Source organism: Rhinatrema bivittatum, chromosome 4 (genome assembly GCF_901001135.1).
Source record: "Rhinatrema bivittatum chromosome 4, aRhiBiv1.1, whole genome shotgun sequence".
In the NCBI taxonomy this organism is placed as follows: Eukaryota; Metazoa; Chordata; class Amphibia; order Gymnophiona; family Rhinatrematidae; genus Rhinatrema; species Rhinatrema bivittatum.
In genome coordinates this window covers 74,233,421-74,258,069 of record NC_042618.1, presented here as the reverse complement: position 1 = coordinate 74,258,069, position 24,649 = coordinate 74,233,421, and the positions used below count along the sequence as shown (strand labels likewise).

General features: G+C 42.1%; 1 protein-coding gene and 1 pseudogene across 3 annotated transcripts in view; both read right to left on the bottom strand.

The window, feature by feature from the left end:
* MAP4K5 (mitogen-activated protein kinase kinase kinase kinase 5) overlaps window positions 1–24,649 on the bottom strand; it is a 341,354-nt gene that overhangs the window by 228,137 nt on the left and 88,568 nt on the right. For all 3 annotated transcript variants that reach the window (XM_029598355.1, XM_029598353.1, XM_029598354.1), the window contains 2 exons: window positions 6,453–6,543; window positions 1,199–1,263 (listed from right to left, as the gene is read on the bottom strand). In XM_029598355.1, coding sequence (XP_029454215.1) covers window positions 1,199–1,263; window positions 6,453–6,543 — 156 coding nt within the window. The remainder of the gene's footprint in view (window positions 1–1,198; window positions 1,264–6,452; window positions 6,544–24,649) is intronic.
* On the bottom strand, window positions 283–403 carry LOC115091391 (annotated as a pseudogene).

Below are 24,649 nucleotides of genomic sequence, written 5' to 3'. Positions count from 1 at the left end.
TGCAGGCGATGAGCATGAGCATGCTCAGAGAGGCTCCGTCAAAGTTCTAGAAACGTTGACATAAGTTTTCCATGCCAGGATCCATCAGATGTCACCCACGTGCGAGGACTGCCGTCCTGCTTGCCCTTAGAGAAAACTGGTTACCCTAAAATGCAGATATGCTTATGTACATCACATTAAATCCAGTGAAGACACATACTGTTCCAGATTCTGTAAGCTTACTAGCTCCTTCTATAAGAACTGCAGGTACCTTACTAGGGCCCAGCAGGAAGTCAGTATGCTAATGAGTAGATGAGAAAAGTACCCAATATGTACATATGCAAAGTAGTATGAATGTATGGTACTATTAAACTGATAAGAACAGATACTACACTTGATCTTAGCCAAAAGGCTGAGAAGTGATTGAATGCATAGCCCTATATAACAATGATTTATGGCTGTGTTTGAGTACTCAAATAGAAACAACTCTTCAATTAGCTATTGAAATGCTGTTTTAACTCACCCGGTGGTAACAAGTAAAGCATCATTTATACATTTCTAGTTAATTTGCAGTAGTTGGTGGTTTACACAGTCAAACTTATTTATACTAATTTTTTAAACATTTGGATGTCCCAGCACAGAATCTATTTCTGCAAATATATATATATTATTTCTGTTCTGTAATTAGAACAGACATAGCCCTAAGGGAACAATAAAAAGCTCACAGTCATGCCTAAGGGATGGGGCACCAGGTGTTGCATCACAGTGACATCTGCTGGCCAAATTAAATAAATCCCTGAGAAAACATTTCAAAGTTACCATGGTGCAAGGGACAGAAAGGGCAAGCCACTGGAAGGGACGAGAACAGCAACATCAATGATTATTGCATTTCAGGCTTTCCCTGCCAACTCAGGAATATGCAAGCCTCAAGCAAGCTCTACACAGGTCAAAAGTTGAAGGTACATTTATACATGGATGCATTTTGAGTGGGCAAATTTGAATGGACAAATTTGAAATCAACTAACCTTGCCATGGAATTTGTCTACAGTTGTGAAAAAGTAATGCTACTGTATTTGGTTTCTGTACAGAGATGAAAACCTCAAAACACACATTCTCTTTCCTTTGTTTTTCCAACAAGTCACAGCACTGAGACATCTTACAATGAACAGTGTCATTTATTAGTGGTACAAATCGTAAACATGGATAAATTGTCTAGTACCATGATAAATATCTTGAAGTGATCCACCGCCACAGTATTCCATACAAATCCACAGCTTTTCACGGCTGTCAAAACATGAAATGTAAAACATTTTCACTTCATTAGAAAGAAAACAGTCACAGAGAAATACAGCACAGATTAATAATCTTCTAAAAACTGTTTATATCTGGTATCTTAGCATGCTTGATACTCAAAACTGGACATCTAGGAGCTGAACAGTTCAGAGGTAAAACAGCCAAGAGGTCTGACTTGAACTGATAGATTAGAGGAAATGTTAACATCTACAATTCAGAATCTGGATGGGCAGCAACACCAAAAGCAAGCAGGGGACTGTCATTGTGAGTTTCAAACCATAGCATTCCATGGAGTGCTTTATGCAACTAAGAAATCCAAATCTGACAGTTAAATTGGTCAATTAAAAGTTCCTGTGCATATTAACACACCCTATTGATATATGGCCAAATATTTATTATGAATCAGATACTAGAAGTATTTCTATAAATGCAAGCAAAGGGTGGAACTACACAAGCTTCAACCTTGTCCTAATTCAACCCTTTCCAAGTGTTACCATGTGTCCAATATATATGCGTGTATCTTTCAGTATAACTGCAGGAAGTGAACTTCCCTAAATACCTTAAAGCTGCTGCACATATGGCTTCCCTTCCACTATGAGCAAACCACATCCACCTGGCACAAATCACATGTATACTAAGATTCAACTAAAACCTCGATCTTTACACTGAATGCAATTACGCAAGGGTTATCTGAAATTAAAAGGGATAAATCATAAAAAATAATTTAGTAGTTTCCTTAACCATCTCCCTTCACTACCAAGATTTAAAGCTGTGGCCGATGACCAACATTTTTCTGATTAGGCCACCAAAACAGTTCAGGTAGCTAACTTGCAGGCCGATACAGTACAGTGTGCTCCGACGGAGCGCATTGTTAGCCTGCTCTTGGACGCGCGTTTTCCCTCACCCCTTCTTCAGTAAGGGGAGGAAAACGCGCGTCCAACCCGCGGCACCTAATAGCGCCCTCAACATGCAAATTTATTTATATATTTATTTAAAAGGTTTTATATACCGACAACCGTTTGCACATCGTGTCGGTTTACAGATAACTTAAAACCACGGTATAATTAGGCATAGCCTTTACAAAGAACATAGAACAGTCAAAATAACAAGCAGAAAACTGAATAAATGGTTGTTGATACAAATGCAAGTTGATGGCCCTATTAGGTATGTGCGCGGGATACAGAAAGTAAAATGTGCAGCCAAGCCACACATTTTACTTTCAGAAATTAGCACCGACCCAAAGGTACGCGCTAATTACTTCCAGCACCGGGAAAGTGCACAGAAAAGCAGTAAAAACTGCTTTTCTGTGCACCCTCTGACTTAATATCATGGCGACCTTTCAGAAGGCTGTCCTGAAAGGGGACTGCTCCTTTCATTGACATGTGACAGTGAAGGGACCAATTGCCAATTGGTCCTAGGAGAAAGCGCAGTTGCTTACCTGTAACAGATGTTCTCCTAGGACAGCAGGATGTTAGTCCTCAGGAATCCCGCTGGGGAACAGAGGGTCCCTCGTGCACCAGCCACGTTGGAAGGGCGCTCAGGAGGACATCTAGATGCTCCAGCAGGGGTGCTAGCATCGATGGCAGAGGCTTGGGTACCGGTATGGGGGCCGGCGCCACCAGCAGCTCAACGCTCTGGAAAGCTTTGAGCACTGCGGATTGCACCCTGCAGTCCAACTCCTCCTGAAAGTCCGGAGTGGCCAGGACTGAGGGAGGGGGATGAGGCGTCACTGGCTCTTCCTCAGGTCTCTGAGGTGGCACAGTTCCCAGCACCGGTGTCGGTGGGGAATGCCTAGGACTACCGGGGGCATCGGAGGATGGGACCTCCGATGGCCGGTGTGGCTTCAATGGTGGCCCAGCGGCTGCTGGTGCCATTCCGGAACCGGAGCCTTGCGTCAACGGCAACCGTGGCGATGTTTGCGGATTTCCCTTGGTGCTCTGCCCGGTCTTTCCCCGGCGCCAAAGAAACAGAATATCCCGATGTCCGGGACAGCGGTGAAATCATTGAAGACCTATCACCATCCCCGCAATCCTTGGAGGTACTGGCGAGAGGAACAGCCATGGGAAGAGTGTCAAGGGGCTCCCCGCGGTCCCTCAGCGTCGATGGGGCTGACGCAGGAGTGGAAGGAGCAGACTTTGGGGCCCCGAAAAGCTTCTCCATTTTATCAAGGCATGCCCGACGTATCACACAGATGGCACCCACGGATGTTATGCGAGGCCCCCAGGCAGAGGATGCAAACTTCATGTGGATCCGTGATGGACATGGTCTGCGGGCACTGGGGAAACAGACGCCATGAAAAAAAAACACCCGGCGTGCGGTCGATGACTGGCGGCCAGCATACAGCAAAAAGTCAGGAACAGACTGCAAAGCTGGAAGAAAGGTAGAAAAACATCCTACCACACCAAGGAGGCACTGACTGTGAAGGGGGACCCGACGAGGAATTTGGAAAAAAAAACTCGAAAACTATCAAGAAAAACAAGAAAATAGAGAGCTTCACGAACCGCAAGGCAACTGCACTGCTTAAAAAAAGAGACTAAAGGGGGACCTCACGTGGATGCGTGGCTAGCAGCATGCTGGGCATGCTTAGTGTGCTGGTCAAAGCTTCTAGAAACTTTGACAAAAGTTTTCCGTGCCAGGCTACATCAGATGATGTCACCCACGTGTGAGGACTACCAACCTGCTTTGTCCTAGGAGAAGCAAATGTCTCTCTCAAGAATATTCACTCTGGATATCCTGAAAACCCACCCATCTAGTGCAAGGGTGATCAACTCCGGTCTTCGAGAGCCACAAACAGGTCTGATTTTCAGGCTATCCATAAATAATATGCATGAGATAGTTTTGCATCCACTGCCTCCATTGTATGCAAATCTCTCTCGTGCACATTATGGATAGCCTGAAAACCAAACCTTTGTGGCTCTTGAGGACTGCAGTTGGCCACCCCTGATCTAGGGATCCCTTAAAGACAGGTTTGAGAACCACTGGCCTAGGTGGGCCAACAGCAGGTGCTGTTGGCCCACAAGAAACACTGCAATAGACAGAGCCCTACATCTAGCCAGAAAAGCATTATGACTATGGAAACACATGACTTAAGCACTGTGCATGCAAAGTGTCAACAGATCCAATCTCAGGCAACCAGCACCAATTCATGTAATGGAGGCACGAGGTCCAGGTTGAATATCTTTAAGGGGGAAGAAAAATGTAGGTGTATGGGTGCATTATTATTAAACAATATTTCCTAGAATCAGACTGTTAAAGTGAAGGGAATAAGGATTACATAAAAAGGATGTACTCTGTTTATTTGTAATATCAATGCAATGTAAAAAATTCAGTTCTTCCTTTGATTTTCTTTGTCTTTTTTGGGAGGAGTGGGGGAAAGGCTTTGGCCCAGCAGTTCATTCCTACTTCTCTAGGCTTCCAACCCAATTGAAACTGGTCTCTATTAGGCTACATTGTCATGGGCTTTGATTCACAGCTACCCAGGGTTTTCCCCCTAATTTTATAATCCCCACCTAGTCTAACCATTGCTGTCACGGTAGTGCATCGGGGTCACAGAGCACAGTTCCTCCAAAATCCAGTAAAAACTCACCCTAAGTCACTGTTGAGCAATGGCAGAGACTCACTCCCCCCTGCAGGGGCTACAAACCCTGCCTCTGCAGCATATCCAGCCATCCTAGAAACAGAATCCAGTTCTTCTGTGTAGCTGTGTGCAGCACTACAACTGAGCCACCAGACTAAACCTAATCCTTATGTTACAAGACAATTACCACTAGGTAGCTGTTACTCTATAGCAGCAAAAACAGTAAAGAGGTTAAATAGCACTTTAAAGACCATGGTTGGCCAATTCCAGATCTCAAGAGCTACAAAGTGATCTGGTTTTCAGGCCTTCTACAATGAATATGAGTAAGATATTTGCATGCACTGCCTCTACTGTTTGCAAAAGTCTCTTAAGCATATTAATTTTGGATTTCCTGAAAACCACTGTTTATGGCTCCTGAGGACTAGAGTTGGCAACCACTATTATAGACTAACCAATTTATTAAGACAAGAGCTTTCAAGAATCTCTCGTCCTTGAATGCTCATGCCTTAATAAGTCAGTCTATAAGGTGCCACTATCCTGTCATTTTGTTAATGGAAATCTACATAGTGAATGGCATATGGACTGAATGGGAGCTGGCTAATTTTCTTTTGCAGGCCACAATTTGTTACAGTAAGATTTTTTCACTTACTGGCCTGACAACTAAAAATATTTGGCTGAAATATGATTACTGCAAAACCTCAAGACAATTCTATGGAGGCACTGATATTCTAAACGAGTTGCCCTTTTGCAGCTTTGGGCTTTATAATTATTACAAGTCATGCATCCAATTCTAATCCAACTGCTGATATTTTCACTAGATATTTAACATTCTGTGGTTTGATCAACATTCTCTTGGAATTTGCTTATATGAATCTGCTCCAAATTTAGATCATACACCAGACAAACTTGGCATGCAATGCTGTACTTCTCTAGTAGCTCCCATTCCTTTATATCAGTGTTTCCCAACCCTCTCCATGAGGCATACCTATCTAGTTGAATTTTCAGGATTGATACAATGAATATACATCTCCAATGTATGCAAATCTCAGTCATGCATATTCATTATGGATATCCTGAAAACCTGACTGGTTAGGTGTGCCTCCAGGGAAACACTGCTTTAAATGACATCTTTGAACATTTTCCAGTTGCCTAATTCTTGGCTTTAAGAATCAAATTATTCTGGATAGAAAGTGGCGATTCTTTAGAGAAAGACAATATAATTGTGAGTGAGCTGCTCTATCATCAGGAGATGGTATGAAACCTGCATCTAGGGACAGTTCTTCCTATATAAAGGAGAAAAAGATGAAAGAATAAAATATGGGGATAACAACATTCAAATGAAGATATAATAATCCACACAGAGCAGGGGTGTATGAGATATCTGTATATATATATATATATATATATATATATATAGATAGATAGAAGGTAGTACATGCAAATAAATTTCACACATACTCATTACAGATATCCTGAAAACCTGACTGGCTGGGGTTGTCCCCAAGGACAGGTTTGAGCACCCTTGAACTAGAGAGGTAATATCTGCTAAAAAGAATTAAATAAAAATAGAAATAAAGACAAAATCAATTAGTTAATACCTTACCAGAGATAGCTCCCGAAGTAGGCCACAATGTTGGTATGTTTACACTCTTTAACCATAAATATTTCCTGTTCTATTAATGAAAAATCATCTCCTGCAACAAAATAAAAACACAAAAAAAAATGTATAAGTCACACACATACCAGGATCTATAAACAAATCTCTAAATTGGAGTGGCGAGAAAAAACAAGAAGAGATACCCCCTTCCAAAAAATAAACAAACGCATCTGATCTTACCATTTCACGTAGTCCGAAAAACACACACCATTCTGGACATTTAATAAAATATATATATATCCTGTGCTAGATAAACTGCTTCTAATGAGAAACCTTCAGCTGTAGCATATAATGTAACTGGAATCCCTACTATTTTGAACTCCAATGCCTGAACCTTGCCTCACAATTCTGCTGTGGAACTTTGCCTCTGTCTGGAGGCAATACAAAATCACATTTTCCAAGCTCCTACACATATAACTTCTAACTTAACAAGGCTTTTCTTCGCTACCAAAGAATTTCAGAATTATAACTGTAAATCTTTTTTTCTTGCAAGGCTAAAATGGTCTCTGTGTTAGAATATGAAATCTTCACAATGCACATCAGCACAATCCATTCTAAATGTAGTTATGAAGTGCTGCCACAGGGGGAAGGGGTACTAATAACTATTTTATATTTCTATTTCACAGAGCCATGTATCCATAAGTGGTGAATATAACAACTTCAGTGCAAGCAATAAATGACTGAATCAGCATATGCTGAAAACCAGTGACTAATATTCTGAAGCCTTTATGTATTGTGTAATTGCCAGTTAATTGGCTGTACTGAAATGTTTAGCCATGGCTGGAAAGTTCTCTCTCTTTTATTTCTTCCTTAGCATGTACCAGGAATCTCTCTCTTGTCGACATTCACACAGCTTTGAAAAGCCCCCTTACACCATCAGAACAGAGTCAATAATCTGGTAAATTTCCTTTGAACAGTTCTGTCCAGAGAAATGAACACAAAACCAAAGACTAATGAAGTGGTAATTTTTTCTAAAGTTTTAATTTTTCCCATTGAATGCTGCTTTAAAAGTGAATAAGCTTGGGCTGGGCTTAAGTACAGCAGCAATAGACTTCCAAGTTGATGGAACAATAACTGGAAAGTACTCCCTCTTATACACTTGAAGATGAAGTACTCTAAAACCAGTCTAGACTTGTACATGCATCAGATAATAGGAAAGCTGCAAGCTGGGGTAGCATGGTACAGTAAATAATTCAAATATATAATTCAGCTTTTCCAAAGGATATGGCTTCAGTATTATACTGTGTCCTGACAATCCTCAGGAATTATTTGCTGTTGCTTCAACAAATTCCTAACAGATTGGACAGACAAAATAAGCAAAACTGTATGATGCCAAATAAATAAATAAATAAATAAATGACTATTTTGTATTATTTAATACCACCATGTATTTCTGCCAAATAAAACTAAGTTAAATAAAACAGACTAAATGGATGTTAAAGGTAGTTTATTCACTTACGTAAGTAGGCATGCTACTATTATACTTTTTAATGATCTGTTTATAACATCTGGCTTTGTCTACACATTTTGTAGAAACTGGTTTAATTACCCGTTTTGACCTGGTGAGAGTACAGCTTATGCCAGCGTTTCCCAACTTTTGCAGGCTTAAGGCGCACCTACATTAACAAAAATGTTGCGTGGCACACCAGCCTCCATGGAGCTGACAATGCAGACATGGAGAAGACTCAGTCAAAAGAAGAGCTAGGAAAGCACTAAAAGCCCTACCAGTCTGTCTTTCAAATTTAAAAAAAAAAAGAAAGAAAAAAGGAGAGAGGGAGCAGTGAAACAAGAGCTTGTCACAATGGGCCAGTTCTCTCTCTACATAAGTGCAGGAGAAAGGGAGAATACGCTATTTATTTATTTTTATTTTAAATAATTTAGAAACTGCATATACAAAGTCTTCAGCCAACTTGACTGGTTACCTTGGTTGTTGCATGTGGCTAGCAGAGTTCCTCTATTGCTGCTGCTTCCAGATTCAGGATGAATCACATCCAGTGCTCAATGTACACTCTGTCTCACTCAGCCTGCGAATAAAACAGGCTGGAAATACTCAAAGCTGAGGAGGGGGAAGATGAGGGGGTGCTGTAATTGCTATATAAAGCATACAGGCTATCCATATCCTGCATGCTGCCCATTAGTTACCACACTCCAGGACTCGTGTTGTAGCTAGGACGAAAAGCCATGCATGGCTACACATGTTCTCAAAAAGGAGCTCCTCCACGTTTAAGAGCCATGGCTGGGGTCCCTTGTTGCCCAGATGTTGGTCTAGATCTGAACATCCAGCAATGGTGACTTTTCCATGGCACTCTTGATTAGGTCTGAAAGGAACTAGTTGGGAAACACTGGCTTATGCTATTTGCTCTACATGTTACCTCTGCAAAGATCAAATACGTAAGATGTTTCAACACTAAGCTATGAGTCATGCTATTGCCTGTACAGTTTACTGAAACTCCCAGAACCAGCTTTCTGGACAGCGTACATCCTATAATTGAAAGCATGTGACAAGGTAGAAGTAAATTTTTCCAGTCCCTTGAAGGCTCTGAACCTCTTTTGGTTTCTAGCTCAAGAGGGATTCAAAAGTATGAATGTACAGAATACAGATTTTGTTTCTCCTCTCATGTACCTCTATCACTATAAATTCAATATAAAGTGATCCAGATTCAAGTGTTCTAGAAAGTTCAATGCATCCAAAATATTTTCTCCTATAACACACATGCAATATTATTTACATTTTGTTTCTAAAGTTTTTTTAGTTCTAGTGAATACAACATTTTTTTTTTAGTAACGTTATTTATCTTTTTGAAAACTATATAGAGGGGCTGGCCCGGTGGCAGTGCTGTATACTGAATTGAGGAGGGACTTTCGGGGTATTTTTATTTTCATTTTCTTTTTAGTAAGTGTCTCTATAACACCATATAACAATGATTACACTGGTTCAATGCTGGACATACACGATGGATACAAGCATAATCACCAACAGATAGCATACATTGGTCTTCTAGTTTAACCACCTCTCCTTCCCATCGCCACCCCCTGCCCCCTTGTACAGTTCCTACCCCACCCCGCCTCCCCTATGCGCTTCATCCCCCACCCCCGCGCTACCCCCCACTTTGTCGTCTCTTGTATATAATTAATGTCCAACCTGGTTAACCACATGTAATCTCATTTAATAACTGTGGCGCCCGTTGGCTCTACAGTAAAGTTGTCACCTTTTAACTTCCTATCCTTCCTCCATCTATCATTGTAATTTCCTTTCTCAGTTGTCTGTAAACCGACATGATGTTTTTTTTTACGAATGCCGGTATATAAAAGTTATAAATAAATAAATAAAATCAAATCCATCTTTCACACACCTGCTCCCTTTCATAAGAACATTCATAAGCAAATATCTGGCACCATTCTGGGCCTGACCCAGTTCCATCAAGCCCAGCATTCTGACTCCAGCAGTGGCCAGTCTGGGTCACAAGTACTCATCAGATCCTTAATAGTTGATCTATTTCTTTATATCACACTCCCAGGGATAACTGCCTGCTTTCCCAATCTACCAGGGTAATAACTGTATGGCAGACCCCACTGGTCAGCCACTACATGGCCCTAGCTCCTAGCCCTAAGGATTTATATCAGTTTAGGTGGAGACAGCATTCCTGCATAGGCCCTTGCCCAGAGGCTGCCTGTATGTGATGAGGTCCATGGGGGGTTAGCCCGAGGCAGAGCGTGGCAGTGTAGATTTGATTTCAAGGAAGGCATGTTTTCAGTGTCTTCTGCAAGTTAGGCCCACACCTTAGCAAAGAGGGAGACACACTGCCGTGCCAGGTCCCCAGAAATAGACTAGAGGGAAGAGAGATAAGCAGAGGGAGTTTTGCAGTTTTTCTGAAGTTTTTCACAGTTTTGCCCTGAGCCTTCAGGTGGGAGCTACGTACCTCTTCGGCCAGTCCAAGAAGAGATCGCATTGACTGTGCAGAAAGAAGAGAAGTTTTGATAATAGACAGTTTTTATCACCAAAAGGGAAGTAAGCTGTTTTCTGCCACCCTTCCTTGCCCTGAGCTGGAAGCTGCGAGGACTGCTTTCAGTACTTGGCCTTTCTTCCAGGAAGGTCAGCAGCTATCTTTTGAAGAGGAGTCAGAGGGAGAAGAGAGAAGGACATCTAGAAACTCCCAACAGAGTTTCTATCCCTGGGACACAGGATATCATCAGGTTGGAGTACAGGATTCTTCGTGGACCTCAGGTACTAGGTAGGGTATCCGTCACAGTTAGGACACCCCCAGCCCACTTGGGACACTTATCACTCCCTGTCATGGAGGATAAGACAGTGAAGCCCCTGCATGAAGGGACACACCACCCATAGAGTTAGAGATCAATTAAATCCTGGCTCATGTAAATCTAAGGACCCTGGATGTAACTGGACATTTCATTTGTTGCACCTCTTGATTATTTTAAACTCAATCCAAGTAAACTTTAATTTGAACACCCATCCAAAGAGTCTGGGCTGATCTGTAAATGTACTGTCCTGAAAGGCGAGGGTCGCACACACTTATGGGATATTACACAACCCTGCCAGGGCCAAGGTGGTTTTTTCCTTCACCCCCACAGAAAGGGAAAAGATTGTGAGGCAAGAAACTGAGGGAGCCATGGTTAATGCATTCTTTTATGGACCCTGAGGAAATGAGCTATCCACCCAAAAAGGTCACAAGGTTTTATGGATTTTTCCTTCAGAACTTGTCCAATCCTTTTTAGAACCCCTTTATGTTAGTTGCTTTGACCATGTCCTCCAGCAACAAATTCAGAAGGATTGTGCACTTAGGGGTAGATTTTCAAAGGGGTACGTGCGTACCCCCCGAAAACCTACCCCAAACCCCCCCTGCGCGCGCCGAGCCTATTTTGCATAGGCTCGGCGGCGCGCGTAAGTCCCGGGGCTTGCATAAAAGCAGATTCAAAACCTTAATATCTTTGTGGTGAAGTTGGAGAGGCAGGATCTATAACACATATAGCAGAGGGAATAAGATCATCTTAAACAAGTTGATCCGACCCCCAAGGGTAACATGTGTGCCTGAGTCTGAGACCAATATGGAGACTGATTTACCCAGAATTCTCTGCTGCCTTGGCCTGCTTTCAGTTCTGGCTATCGGGCCAATTCAGTAAAATGAGCGGGAGAGCCGGTGTTCCGAGGCGAGCGCCCGCTTTCCCGACGTGTACCCAGGCCACTCTCCTGGGCGCGCGATTCTCTATGCAAATGATCTCTAAGCTAGTGTCCCTAGCGCGTCCCTAGCGCCTCTTATTGGCAGAAGTGGCGGCTGTCAGTGGGTTTGACAGCCGATGCTTAATTTTACCGGTGGTTGTCGAACCCTGACAGCCACGGGTTCGGAAAATGGACGCAGGCAAAATTGAGCATCAGTTTTCCAACCCAGGGGCAGATTTTTTATTTTTGGGGCCTCTGCTTTTCTGTACACTTACTCGATGCCGGCCGAAATTAACTCCTGCCTTTGGGCAGGCATAATTTCTGAGAGTAAAATGTGCGGCTTGGCTGCACATTTTACTTTCTGTATCGTGCGGGACTAACTAATAGGCTCATCAACATGCATTTGCATGTTGAGGGTGCTATTAGTTTCAGGGGGTTGGACGCACGTTTTCCACGCGCGTCCAAATGGGGGCTAACTGTGCACTCGGCCTGAGCGTACCGTACTGAAATCGGCCTGTACGTGAACCCTAAAATACCCTATTGAGCTTGACCTGGAGAAATTCTAGGAGACATCTGGACAACAGCCGGAGCTGTCCAAAACTTATGATGGAGGGTCACAATAAGCAGAAGGAAAAGGTCAGAATCTCAGTAAAAAATTTCAGTTACAATGGCACTTGAACAAAACTGCTTAAGCCATAAAGATCTCTCTTAGGATGAAAAAATGACAGGACAAAAGACTAACAGAAGATTGATACGAACACCAGGCAATTAGGCCCCAATTTGGGAAGGGGATCAGGGTAACATAGGTCTAAATTTATCTTCTTTTTGACATGAGAAACTGTGTACGTGATACTCCCATAGGTTCATGCAATATAGGGACTTATTTACTTCAGATTGACTATTTCATCTATAAAAGAAGAGGTAGCTGGAATACAAAGAGAGAAACAGAGTAATGCTGCGACTCTCTACCTCCCAAGGATACCTGTACTGCTTATTGATATGCAATAAAAAACTGATATTTGTTTCTACAAATTTTGGTGTGGTATCCTGGTGTCCGTGGAGAAGCGCCTTAAGAATGTTTGGTGCTTAACAAGGGACAATGGTGAGGATAGCCAAATTGCCAGTTTAGATTTAGTGAAAGTAAGTAAGGGTAGGACATTATTTTATAAGTGAGTCAAGTCCAATACAATCTTTATGCCCAAATATCTAAAACCACCCAAAGCCCACTTCAAGGAGCATAAACTCTGCGATTACAATAAATTTAAATGAAGAAGCATTAGAACAGCTTACAATCAAATCAGAATTTGTAATTAATGTAGCATTGGGATCAAGCACAGTAAACCCATTTGTGAATAATTTCAAGACCCAGTTGTGTCCTTTCTGTGTTTCCATTTGATTGGAGAGAGTTTCCAGAATCAGTTCTATTTGAAAGGGAAGTAGTAGTGCCACAAGGATATTCGTTAAATATTTGTGCACAAATCCCAATCAGATTTTTTTTTTTAATGAATGAGTAAAGATCCTAAGCAGTAGCAGGGAAAACTACCGAAGTATCATCAGATTTTGGTACCAGAAACTTGTGAAGAATCTGTTCGCGATGGAAAAGTATTTGTACCTTTGAGAAAACATCCTCACAGCAAATGTGTGGCACTATATTGGTAGGAGACTGTGCCAAATCTCTTTCTGCGCCAATGCGACACTGCGCCAGAAGATGGCACCAAGGTTGTCTGTGCCAACATTTTCCATGCCAAACATCTCGATGTGGAGTTTCTTTGAGTCAGCACTGGAGTATTTTGGTACTGATTATTTCTACTATTATTTTACCCATGTGGGAGGCAGGAGAATCTGTCACTCTCGAATATATTCTGACCTATTAATTTTAGGTTCTGGTCTCTCGGATATTTTCCTCTGTCTCTCGGGAGGAGTAATGACTACATGCTATTACTTTAGACTCCTCTACAATAGGGACCAAGGAAACATTCGTCCACAAGCTGCACAACTGGTCATATGTAAGGGTCTGAGCCGCATGGGATTTAAACTACAGAGAGCAACAATGGATCTTTTATTTAAATACAGTTCATCCGAATGGACTCAATGTGAGTGGTATTCTCTTTTTGAGTAATTAACAATTAGTTCTAAATGACATTTTGTGATTGATGCTGAGACGAGACATCATTTTGATTGTCATGGGTTTCTTTTCTTTAATGGTGAACCTACAGGGATTGACGTATGACATTTCCTGTGTGATGCCACTATTAACTTGCTGAAACACCTATAAGTGGGACTCATTTATTTTTTGATTTACAATATTTTGAATACACAATAAAGCATCTAAATAAGAGAGTTTTTATTATTGAAAAGATTGCACCCTGAATAAAAACTTCTCCAGTTTGAAATGCAGTCCCATGGGCAAATGGACTTATAGTGGACTATTGAACCTTTGGCGTTTTTCAAGTCACATACAAGATAGATATTTTTAATTGCATCAGAAAATATAAAAAGTGACTATCATAGACACTGTAAAATGACCGATAATTGATTATAAGGCTGAGTAATAAATGTGAAAATATACACCAATGGCACCTAGTATGAAGGTCATTCTATTAGCATCTAAACGAGGCATATTAAGTTTATGAATAAAATTTAAGGGGCTAAGGACTATTTTTTGCTTAAACTATTTACAATTCCAGTTTAAATGATTATCTCTTTAAACAATATTTACATTAGATACCCACAGCCATGAGTCTCTGAGTTTGGCTATAAGTCATGCAGAGACCCTCTATGCCATTTTAAAATCATTCAGAGCTCTCTCTGTTTTTTGTTCTGCTATATGTAGTGCTGTTTTATGTTAAGGCTCAAAATGTGTATAAAATCCTTGAACATAAAATGTTTACAAAAAAAATAATGCCGAGCATATAAGATGCCTTGATCTTCTTGAAGGAGGCATTTTGTGAATTTCTATACACTTTCCAGAATGGTAGGTAAGTGCTGGGACCATACGGGTCTGGCAGGATGCTTTGTGGACTGAAGTATAGCATTCTTATGACTTTTTCCCAAAACAAATTCTGACTTTCAGAAGCTCAGAGGTATGCTGCTTAGACTTCTTGGTGCATGTTAGAGCAAATTCAACCACCACAAACAGCAGACTTTCAAACATTTTGATAGCCCTCAGCGACATCTAGAGCAGATGTTGCAGTGGGTCACAGCACGATGCTTGTGCTCAGACATTTGTAGACTATGTTATAATGGACATCTTTTGCCTGCACTCTGAACATTTCTTGAAGCTGCTTTCTGACATCATCTGAAAAATGGACAACACAAAATTAAATACAGTACACTGCCCAAGTAGTGGGAAAAAAGGTCTAGCTGGGAATGCCTCAGAGATCACAGCGAAAAACAATCTCCTGACAGGAGCACTAAAAAATAAAGAAAACGTAATACTATGAAAAGTCTGCTTAAAACATGAAGAGGGAAGGGAATAAGGCACACTTGCCCAAGATGGAAAAAAGTGCTTAGAGGCAACACAGCAAGAAAATCACAGCAGTCAGCTGAGAGATAACAAGTCTGTTCTTGACAGATGATGATGAAGTGAGGCACATTGTACAGCCACAGGAACTGCTGTGCAGGCCCAGAGGCACCATCAGATTTTTCCTAGAAAGCTCTGTACACGTGTTCCATGTCAGAGACATCTTATAACATTACCCATCATTTTGACTAGATCAGTGGTTCCCAACCGGTGGTCTGCGGACCCCCAGGGATCCGCAAATCCATCACAGGGGTCTGTCAGAAGTGCAGCTGCCCAGAAAAAGTGTGGGTTCTGCACTAAGGCTGCTTCCTATGCCTGGCTATGGCACTGAACACTGTGTAATGCAAAAAAAAAAAGGCTTAGTCCTGCGATGCTGAAGGGGGAAGGAGCAGGGCGAGTTCGTGTCAAGAACCCGGCCAGTGCAAATAGAAGAGGAAGTGTGCCGCTGCTAATATCCAAGTTCTATGGGGAGAAGAGCGAGGATCAGGGGTGCTGCCCTGAGCCAGCTCCAGCCACAAATAGAGGCCTAAAGCCTGGTCGTGCTCTGATCATCAAGAAGTAGGGCTGCTGCCGAGAGTCTGCTCCTTCCACTAGGTGAGGCTAAAGTCTGATCATACACTAAGAAGAGCAAGGAGCTGGGCACTGAGAAGAAAAGAGGGTGACTGTTGCTATCAGTGGGGACCCACACTGAATAAAATTGGAAGAAGCTGAGAGCCTGACTAAGGAAGAAAGTGAGTACCAGAAGTTTTCCAAGGGAATACCGGGGGGGGGGGGGGGGAGGCCAGCACTAGAAGGAACCTTGGGAAAGGGCAAGAGCGTAAGGGCCATACGGGGAGGGAAGGGAAGGTGCCATGGGGGAGCATAAGGAGAGGAAGAGGGGCAAAGGGCAGGAGGGAAGATACTGTGGAAAGCGGGGAGGGTGCAGCACTCAGGAAAGGGCAATAGATGAGAGGAAGCAGATAGGCGGGAAGGGGCCCTGAGTAGAAGAGAGAAGATGGGAGGGGACAGGAACCCAAGGACAGCAAGAAAAAAGGCATCTGGGAAGGGTCCGAGTGGGCAGTGCTCAGGAAAGTGTGAAGGGTGAGGGGAAGTGAGACAAGAGGGGAGATGGAATGGGGGACAGGGCAAGAAAGAGGATGGGGGACACAGGAGAGAGAGTAAGAGTGATGGCTCTCGGGAAGGGATGAAGCGTGTTGTACTCAGTAAAGGGCTATGAGTGGGGCAGAAGGTGGGAGGGAACAGGTCACATGTGAGGTGGAAACGGGCCAGGAAAAACAGGCCCATGGAGTAGGGAAGGAAAGGGTACAGAGGGAATAGGATATAGGTAAGGGGAAGCAGGGCAGGAAGAAAGGGTCTATGAGGAAAGGGTGGGGATCAGAGGACTGGAGAGAGCACAACAGGGAAAAAAGGCTATGAGGGAAGCACCAGTAAGGGGGTCACAGAAGTCAAGAGGACATGTGACAAAGCAGCTCATGGAGGAGGGCAGGAGCAATGAGCGGACCATGGAGTAGGGCAGAAGAGGAAGGCTGGGGTTAGTGAAGGGGACACCCGGGGGGGGGGGGGGGGGGGGGGGGGGGCACTCGGGAAGAGGACAAGGGATAGGAAGCTGTATTCAGAAAGGGACCATGGCCGAGGGGATGCAGGGCAGGAAACAGGATGGCTCTCTTTAAAAAATAAAATGGTTCTGATTCTGGTGTGCATATTTGTTATTACATTAATAACTTTTCCTATACTTGGCATATAATTGCATGTAGAAATTAGAAAGAGGCATGTGGGGGGGTCTGTGAAAATTTTGGGAGGTTGAAAATGGGTCCATACTCACAAAAAGAGGTTGAAAACCCCTGAGCTAGATGGTTCACCTGATCAGAGAAATTTGTATACATTTGTATTTTTGAGCTGTGTTTCTATCTTTTTGTCAGGTTTATAATTTTTTCTTTCCATACGTTTGTCATTTCTCTGTTTGAAAATTGTTACTTTTATCACTTATCCGTCTCTTCCTTCCATCATCTCTCCCTCACAGAACTCCCTTCCCAGTTCAACTTCCTCATTCCAATTATCCATTCTCTGATTCAGCCCCCCTTTTCTAGACCTTTTCCTTCTACCTATTTCCACATCCCTCCAAACCCACTACTCTCTCATTATGTTTCCCTCCTTTCTCCCCTTTCCCCAATTTCCACAACTGGAGCTGCTTTCCCCTCTTGCATGCGGTACTCTTGGGGAATTCTGTGCAAAATAGTTTCAAATTTTGCACCCACCAGATCTCGTTATTCAGCTACCTTACACATCCCACCCACCAAATCTACACACCTTACCACAACAAAAGAGCGTGCCCTATCCACAGCAGGGCCATCAATCTGGAACGCTATTGCCCACCGACCTGCGTCAAGAGTTCTGCCCAAAAAAACTAAAACTAAAACTTAAAACCTGGTTATTCAAACAAACCTACACCTGATCCTCCCTCTCTTTTGTGGCCTCTCTTCTGGTATCCTCAATTTGCATCGATTTTGTATATTCCACTTGTATATTATCTTCCCCCCCTCCCCCAACCTCCTTTTTCCTCCATTCTACTTTTTCAGCTTCCCATCTTTTACACACCTTTGCATTATGTGTTATGGTTATCTTTATTTTATAGTATTATTCTCTTTATAGTTTCCAGTTACCATTACTGTCATTAGTTCTATGTAAAGCACCCTTGCTGTATCACTTGTTCCCTGTAAACTGATATGTTTCCCTACGAATGTCGGCATAGAAAATCCTTTAAATAAATAAGATTCTGCAGAATGCTTGTTCAGATAACAATTAAATCACTGTCCTGAGTAATTTATGATGCAATACAGAAAAAAGTTATTACTCAAATATGCAGAATTTTCCCATCAAAAGATCTGGTCCCTCCAGATTGCTCTTCCCTCTCCATGCTGTATTCTCCTCTTTGAATCAACCCCCCAGTTCACACAACCTCCCCCCCACCCCCCATCATCCCTCACCAGGATGGTGGAAGGGAAGGTAAACGTAACTGGGTACATGTATCATCAGGACATGCTAGAAAGAAAGTTCCTGAATGGAATAAAATGACAGCTTTATGGAGCAACTGGTTCAGAAACAGATGAGAGAGGGAACTATTTTAGATCTAATTCTCAGTGGTGCACAAGATTTGGTAAGAGATGTCACGGTGATGGGGTCGCTTGGTAATAGTGATCATAACATGATCAAATTTGAATTAATGACTGGAAGGAGAAACAATAAGGAAATCGATGGCTCTAGCACTAAACTTTCAAAAGGGAAACTTTGATAAAATAAGAATAATAGTTAGGAAAAAAAAAGGTGCAGCTACAAAGGTTAAGAGTGTATAACAGGTGTGGATATTGTTAAAAAAAAAAAATACCACCTTAGAAGCACATTCCAGATGTATTTCATCCATTAAGAAAGGTGGAAGGAAGGCCAAATAATTGCCAGCATGGTTAAAAGGTAAGATGAAAGAGGCTATTTTATTTAGCCAAATGATCTTCCTTCAAAAATTGAAAGTAGGATCCATCTGAAGAAAATAGGAAAAAGCATAAGCATTGGCACATTAAATGTAAAACACTGATAAGACAGGCTAAGAGAGAATTTGAAAAGAAGTGGGCCATAGAGACAAAAACTCATAATAAAGACTTTTAAAAATATATCTGAAGCAGAAAGCCTGCGAGGAGTCAGTTGGAAGACAAGGCCATCATGGAAAGATTAAATGAATTCTCTAGTTTGGTGTTTATTTATTAAGATTTACAGGAGATACCCATTCCAGAGAGTTTTCAAGGGTAACGCTTCAAATGAACTGAGCCAAATCACAGTGAACTTGGAAAATGTAGTAGTAGTAGAGATTGACAAACTGAAGAATAGCAGCAAATTACCTGGACAAGATGGTATATACGCCAGTGTTGTGAAAGAACTCAAAAAATGAAATTTCACACATTGCTTATCATTAAAATCATCCGTGTGCTTGAAGATTGGATGGTGGCCAATGTAACCCAGATATTTTTAAAAGGGCTCCATTGGTGATTCGGGAAACTATAGACTGGTAAGCCTGACCGGTGCCAGGAAAAATAGTGGAAACATTATAAAGAATAAAATCACAGAACATATAGATAGACATGATCTATTGGGACTCAGCCAGCATGAATTTACAAAAGGGAAGTCTTGCCTTACAGATCTGCTACCCTTTTTTTTGAAGGGATGAATAAGAATGTGGATAAAGTTGAACCGGTAGATGTGGTGTATTTGTATTTTCAGAGACATTCAACAAAGTCCCTCATGAAGGCTTCTAAGAAAGGGGGCAATGTCCTTTTGTGGATTGCAAACTGGTTAAAAGACAGGAAACAGTAGTATTAAATGGTCTGTTTTCACAGTGGAAGGTGGTAAATAGTGAAGTGCCTCAGGGATCTGTACTTGGACATGTGCTTTTTAATATAGTTCTAAATTATCTGGAAAGGGGAATGATGAGAGAGATGATGAAATTTGCAGTTGATAAAATTATTCATAGTAGTTAAATCACAAGTGGATTGTGAAATTGCAGGACCACCTTGCGAGACTGAAAGATTGGACGTCCATATGGCAGATGAAATATAATGTGGACAAATGCAAGGTGATGCATATAAGGAAAAATAACCCATGCTGTAGTTACACAATGTTAGTTTTTCCTGGGTGGTAAAGGAAAATTGGTTCTTATCTGCTATGTAGCCAAAGCTGTTCCAAAGAAATTTAAAGATTCTGGAAATGAAGTACCAGAGAAGAAATAATGTTATAGGATCAGGACCGCAGGTTCTGCTGGAGTCAGAGAAAATACTGAGGGTTCGCAGGTGGCACACCAAGTTAAGAGGGGGTGCCTTTCAGTTTTTTTCTCTGACTCTATTTGCTGGAAGGGAGACACAACCCAGCGGTCTGGACTGATCCTGGTACGTACAGAGAACTCCTAAAATGGAACCTATCTGGGCATCATAGTTGATATTACATTGAAATCGGCAGCTCAGTGTGCTATGGTGGTTAAAAAAAGCAAATAATGTTAGGAATTATTAGGAAGAGAATGGCAAATAAAATGGAGAATATCACAATGCCTCTATCATCCATAGTGAGACCGCACCCTGAATACTGTGTGCAATTCTGGTTGCCGCATCTCATAAAAGATACAGTTGCACTGGAGAAAGTACAGAGAAGGGTGACCAAAATGATAAACGGCATGGAACTGCTTCCCTTTGAGGAAAGGCTAAAGAGATTAAGAGAAGAGACAGCTGAGGTGGGATATGATACAGAACTATAAAATCATGAAAGGACCTACCGTAAACAGGTAAATGTGAATCAGTTATTTACTCTTTTGGATAATACAAAGACTAGGAGGCAAGTTTGCAAGTAGCACATTTAAAACAAATTGGAGAAAATTATTTTTCACTCAACACACAATTATCTTCTGGCAATGAATTTCAGAGCTTGTGGTTGAGGCTTTAAAAAAGGTTTGGATAAGTTCCTAGAGGAAGAGTCTATAAACTGCTCTTAATTAATAGGGAACAGCCACAGCTTGTTGCCGGCATTAGTAAGATGGGATCTATTTAATGTTTGGGTACTTGCCAGGTATTTGTGACTTAGATTGGCCACTGCTAGAAACAGGATACTGGGCTTGATGGACCTTTGGTCTGACCAAATATTGCAACTATGATGTTATGTCAGGTTCTCTTTCTTCATGTCCTCCAGGAAGACCCTTACAAGTATTGAACACCTCCCTAACTCTCTCTCCTTACCCCAGCAAGATTCCCTAGCTTTCTGTCTGCCTCCAAGCTTTAGCAGGATCCCCTAGCTTTCTCTGTCTGTCACCACCTCTCTTTAGCAAGATTACCAGCTCTCTCCTTCCTTCCCCTAAGCTTGCTATCTCGCTTGCTCAGGCTCCACTCCTTTTGTTTGGGCCACACAGACTAATGCTGATGCTTCAAGCTCATCTCTTCCAGCTTGCATGAGCCAACACTACCTCTCCAAACTCTATTCCAGTCCATATAGGCCAACCTGCCATTACTCCTTCCCTCTCTTCCAGCCCAACAGGTCTCCACTTGCAGCTGCTTCCTGGTTCCCATGACCAATTCTGTGAGGCAAATGCAGAATTCTATGCAGGAGGGGAATTCTACACAAAACTTGCGAGGTCATGTTGGGAATTACTTCCCTGCTTATGTCTGCAGATGGGTACCACTTACCTTCTAGCACTAGGCCTAGATGTGCTCAGACCCATGTAGGCTGAGTCACTAGGCAAGAAATCACCTACAGTGAGTGAGAGGAGAGAGAGATATAAACAGAGGTTTACACAGGAGCTAAGGGGCAGTAGATGCTGCATATCATAGAACGCCTACCTGAGCAGAAAGGCTTTATAGCAGGTATGGTAAGCTCTCAGCTAACATCTTCTTTCATCCAAAGAAACTAGAGGACTATATAAAAGCACCAATCAACCAATCCTTATGAGGTCAGAAAGCCATTCACTCATCTTCTAAAAAGCTCTTTTCAAACCAAAATGCTGCCAATTGCCAAGTACAGAGTAGCTGCAGAGAGCAATCTTTCAAGACATCAGGAATAATTTTCATCCTATGCTTATTAAAAAAAGATTTTTCTGCCAACTGTAAAATCTATTTATATAAAGGAAATCTTCTAAAGTCAAAAATCATCTTTAGAAAAAGGCCTGATCTGTTGAGAACATTAGTAGAGCGGAATGGTTTTAATGAACCTGTTATACTGTCTTTTCAAGTATCACTCCTGCACCAAAGTGGGATATTCATAAGTATTCAGCTAGTACCTTTTTTCCTACTAGTAGGTCTTTCATCAGCATTTCTAGTAAGTGCTTCTGTTCAGTTATAATTTTAAATATTACTCTTTATAAAGACTCATTATCTATTCTCTTGTGCTGGTCACATTTCAACAGTTTTATATCAATTGTTTTCCCTTAACACGGAAGTTACGTTACATTTCATTTAACATCTGCCGAGTAAAAAACAGAAAACCTTCAAAGTGTATTTCGCCCTCCCAAACTTATCACTCAGGGTCTCTTTTCATGCAGCTTCTTGTCCTGGGGGAATTCTGTGCTACTGTGGAGCACAGAATTTGCGCAGAATTCCCCCCCCCTGTGCAGAAAATGGCAGACGACAATCCGGCATGTCGTGAACCAAGCGTGCAAAGATGAAGGCCCCGGCACGCCGTTCACAGCGAAAATGAAGGCCCCATGTGCAGCAGGACGTGCGCCGTTCGCAGCGAAGATTAAGGCCCCATGTGCTGCAAACGGCGTGTGCTCTGCTCGTGGCGAAAATGAGGCCCCCTTGTGCCATGGGATGCGCACAGTTCGCAGCAAAGATTAAGGCCCCTGTGTGCCGCTCGCAGCGAAGATGAAGGCCGCAGTGAGAGTGAATGTGTGTATGTGAAAGGAGAGGGAAAAAGGGGGGAGAGGGTGAGCAGGGGGGTGAGCAGAAGAGTGTGAGAGAGAACATGGGAGGTGAGAGAGGGGGGGGGGTGATGCTTGAGTGTGGGTGCCAGAGAGAGAGAGAGAGAGAGAGAGGGAAGTCTGTATGAGGAGATTGTGAAGGAGTGTATGTGTGTGTGAGAGATTGGGAGCTCCTGTGTATGAAAGCGGGATCGTGGGTATGTGAGGGTGCTAGCCTGTGTGAAAGGATTGTGTGTGCGTGTGTGTGTGTGTGAGACAGAGCCTGTGTGAAGGGCTGCTTGAGAGAGCGAGACATAGGTAGCCTGTGTGAGGATGTATGTGTGAGAGAGAAAGGGAACTTGTGTGGGTGTGTATGCAAGAAAGAGGGACTCTGCATGAGGGGATGTGTGTGCGTGAGAGTGCATGTATGAGGGTGTGTGATTGTGTACTAGAGATAGGGAGCCTGCATGCGAGAGAGGGAGGGACAGAGGGAGCCTGTGTGAGGGGCAGTACTGAAAATGGGGTCAAACTCTGGGACTGGTGATAGAGTGGAAGGGGTTGAAGCCTAGAGGTGGAGGAGAGAGATACTGGCAAGTGGAGGCCTGAGAGGGCAAACTGGCCAGGGGAGTAGGGAGAGTGAGTGGAAGGGACACTCTTACAGTGAATTTCTAGAGAAATTCTGCTCAAAATATTTAAAATTCTGCATCTCTAATAACTTCTCTGAGCTGCAGCACCTCTCACTTACCACCTTACTATGGAGAGGGCAAGAACAGGGATGGTGCAGCCTGCTGCCTGGTATTTTCTTAACTGTATCAATTCTGTAAATTTCATCATTACAATAAAAGTATGACTGTTTAAGCAGCAGTCATTAAGAGTTCCTGCAGAGTAATGCTATGAAGCATTTCTGATCCAAATTTCAGTTGCTGGATGCTTCTTATGGAAGTAAAATCTAAACTCATCTCCCCAGTTTTTCATGAATGCATGCACGCATGCATATAGAACACATATTGCAGGCTTTAAAAAGGACATCATATGTATGACACAGCTATTTAAAAGAGGTGCATTTAAATAAATGTTATCTGCACAGAAAAATTCATCAATACCAAGAAATATTTCAGTTATCTTAACTAATCTTGTGCTCCATTTCCTCTTGCAAAAGATTTTAAGAACTGTGAGAGCAGTTTCAAATGGTCAATGTCATCAGATTACCTTCTAGAAAACCATAAATACTTTCTATTAAACATACTGAAAACTCATTTGGAGGTTTGACCTTTGTCTAAATAAGCACTCAATTTTTACATTAGCCACTTTAGTCTACACATACATCCTTACTCAGTTTTAGCTGCGTTGTGATAAGCAAGAAGAAATGTTTAATTCATGAGGCTATCAAAAGAGAAACATTGCAAACTGTTACAGGACAGATTAAATTTTTATTTGAGAAAGTAGGAAAGTTTTCAAATCTGGATGCATTCCTATTTTCAGAGTCCAAAAAACAAATCCTTTTTTTTTTTTTTTTAAACAATGAACAATTCCTGGAAGTTAGTTAAGTCCACTCTTATTTTGCAAATTTCTATTGAAGACTGACAATTTTGAAGGAAAATATATACTCAACTGCAAGGGCTAAAAAAAAAAAAAAAAAGTTTAAAATGCCCTTCTCATCTCCTTAGAGATGTAAAACACTAAATTTTAACACTGCACAACTTCAAAAGGAGAAGATGATATACATTAAAACCTGTTTTCTTCACAGTGACATACAACTTATTTAACTTGCTGGAAGAGCTGTGTATTATAGGACAGGCAGGAACGCATCAGCCAAGAACAAGCCCCGAATTGCAAGCTGTTAAAAAGTTATTTTATCTACCTAAAAGTGCATGGTGCTAGTCACCCCCAGGGAGAATTCTAATTTAGCTAACTCATCTCACCTACAGTGTTACTTTAACTGAAGTATTCAGTAGCTGCTTTCTTCCTAACCTGGGCTTGCTGAAACATAGACCAAGTATGTCCAACAACCAACCCCCACTCCCAAT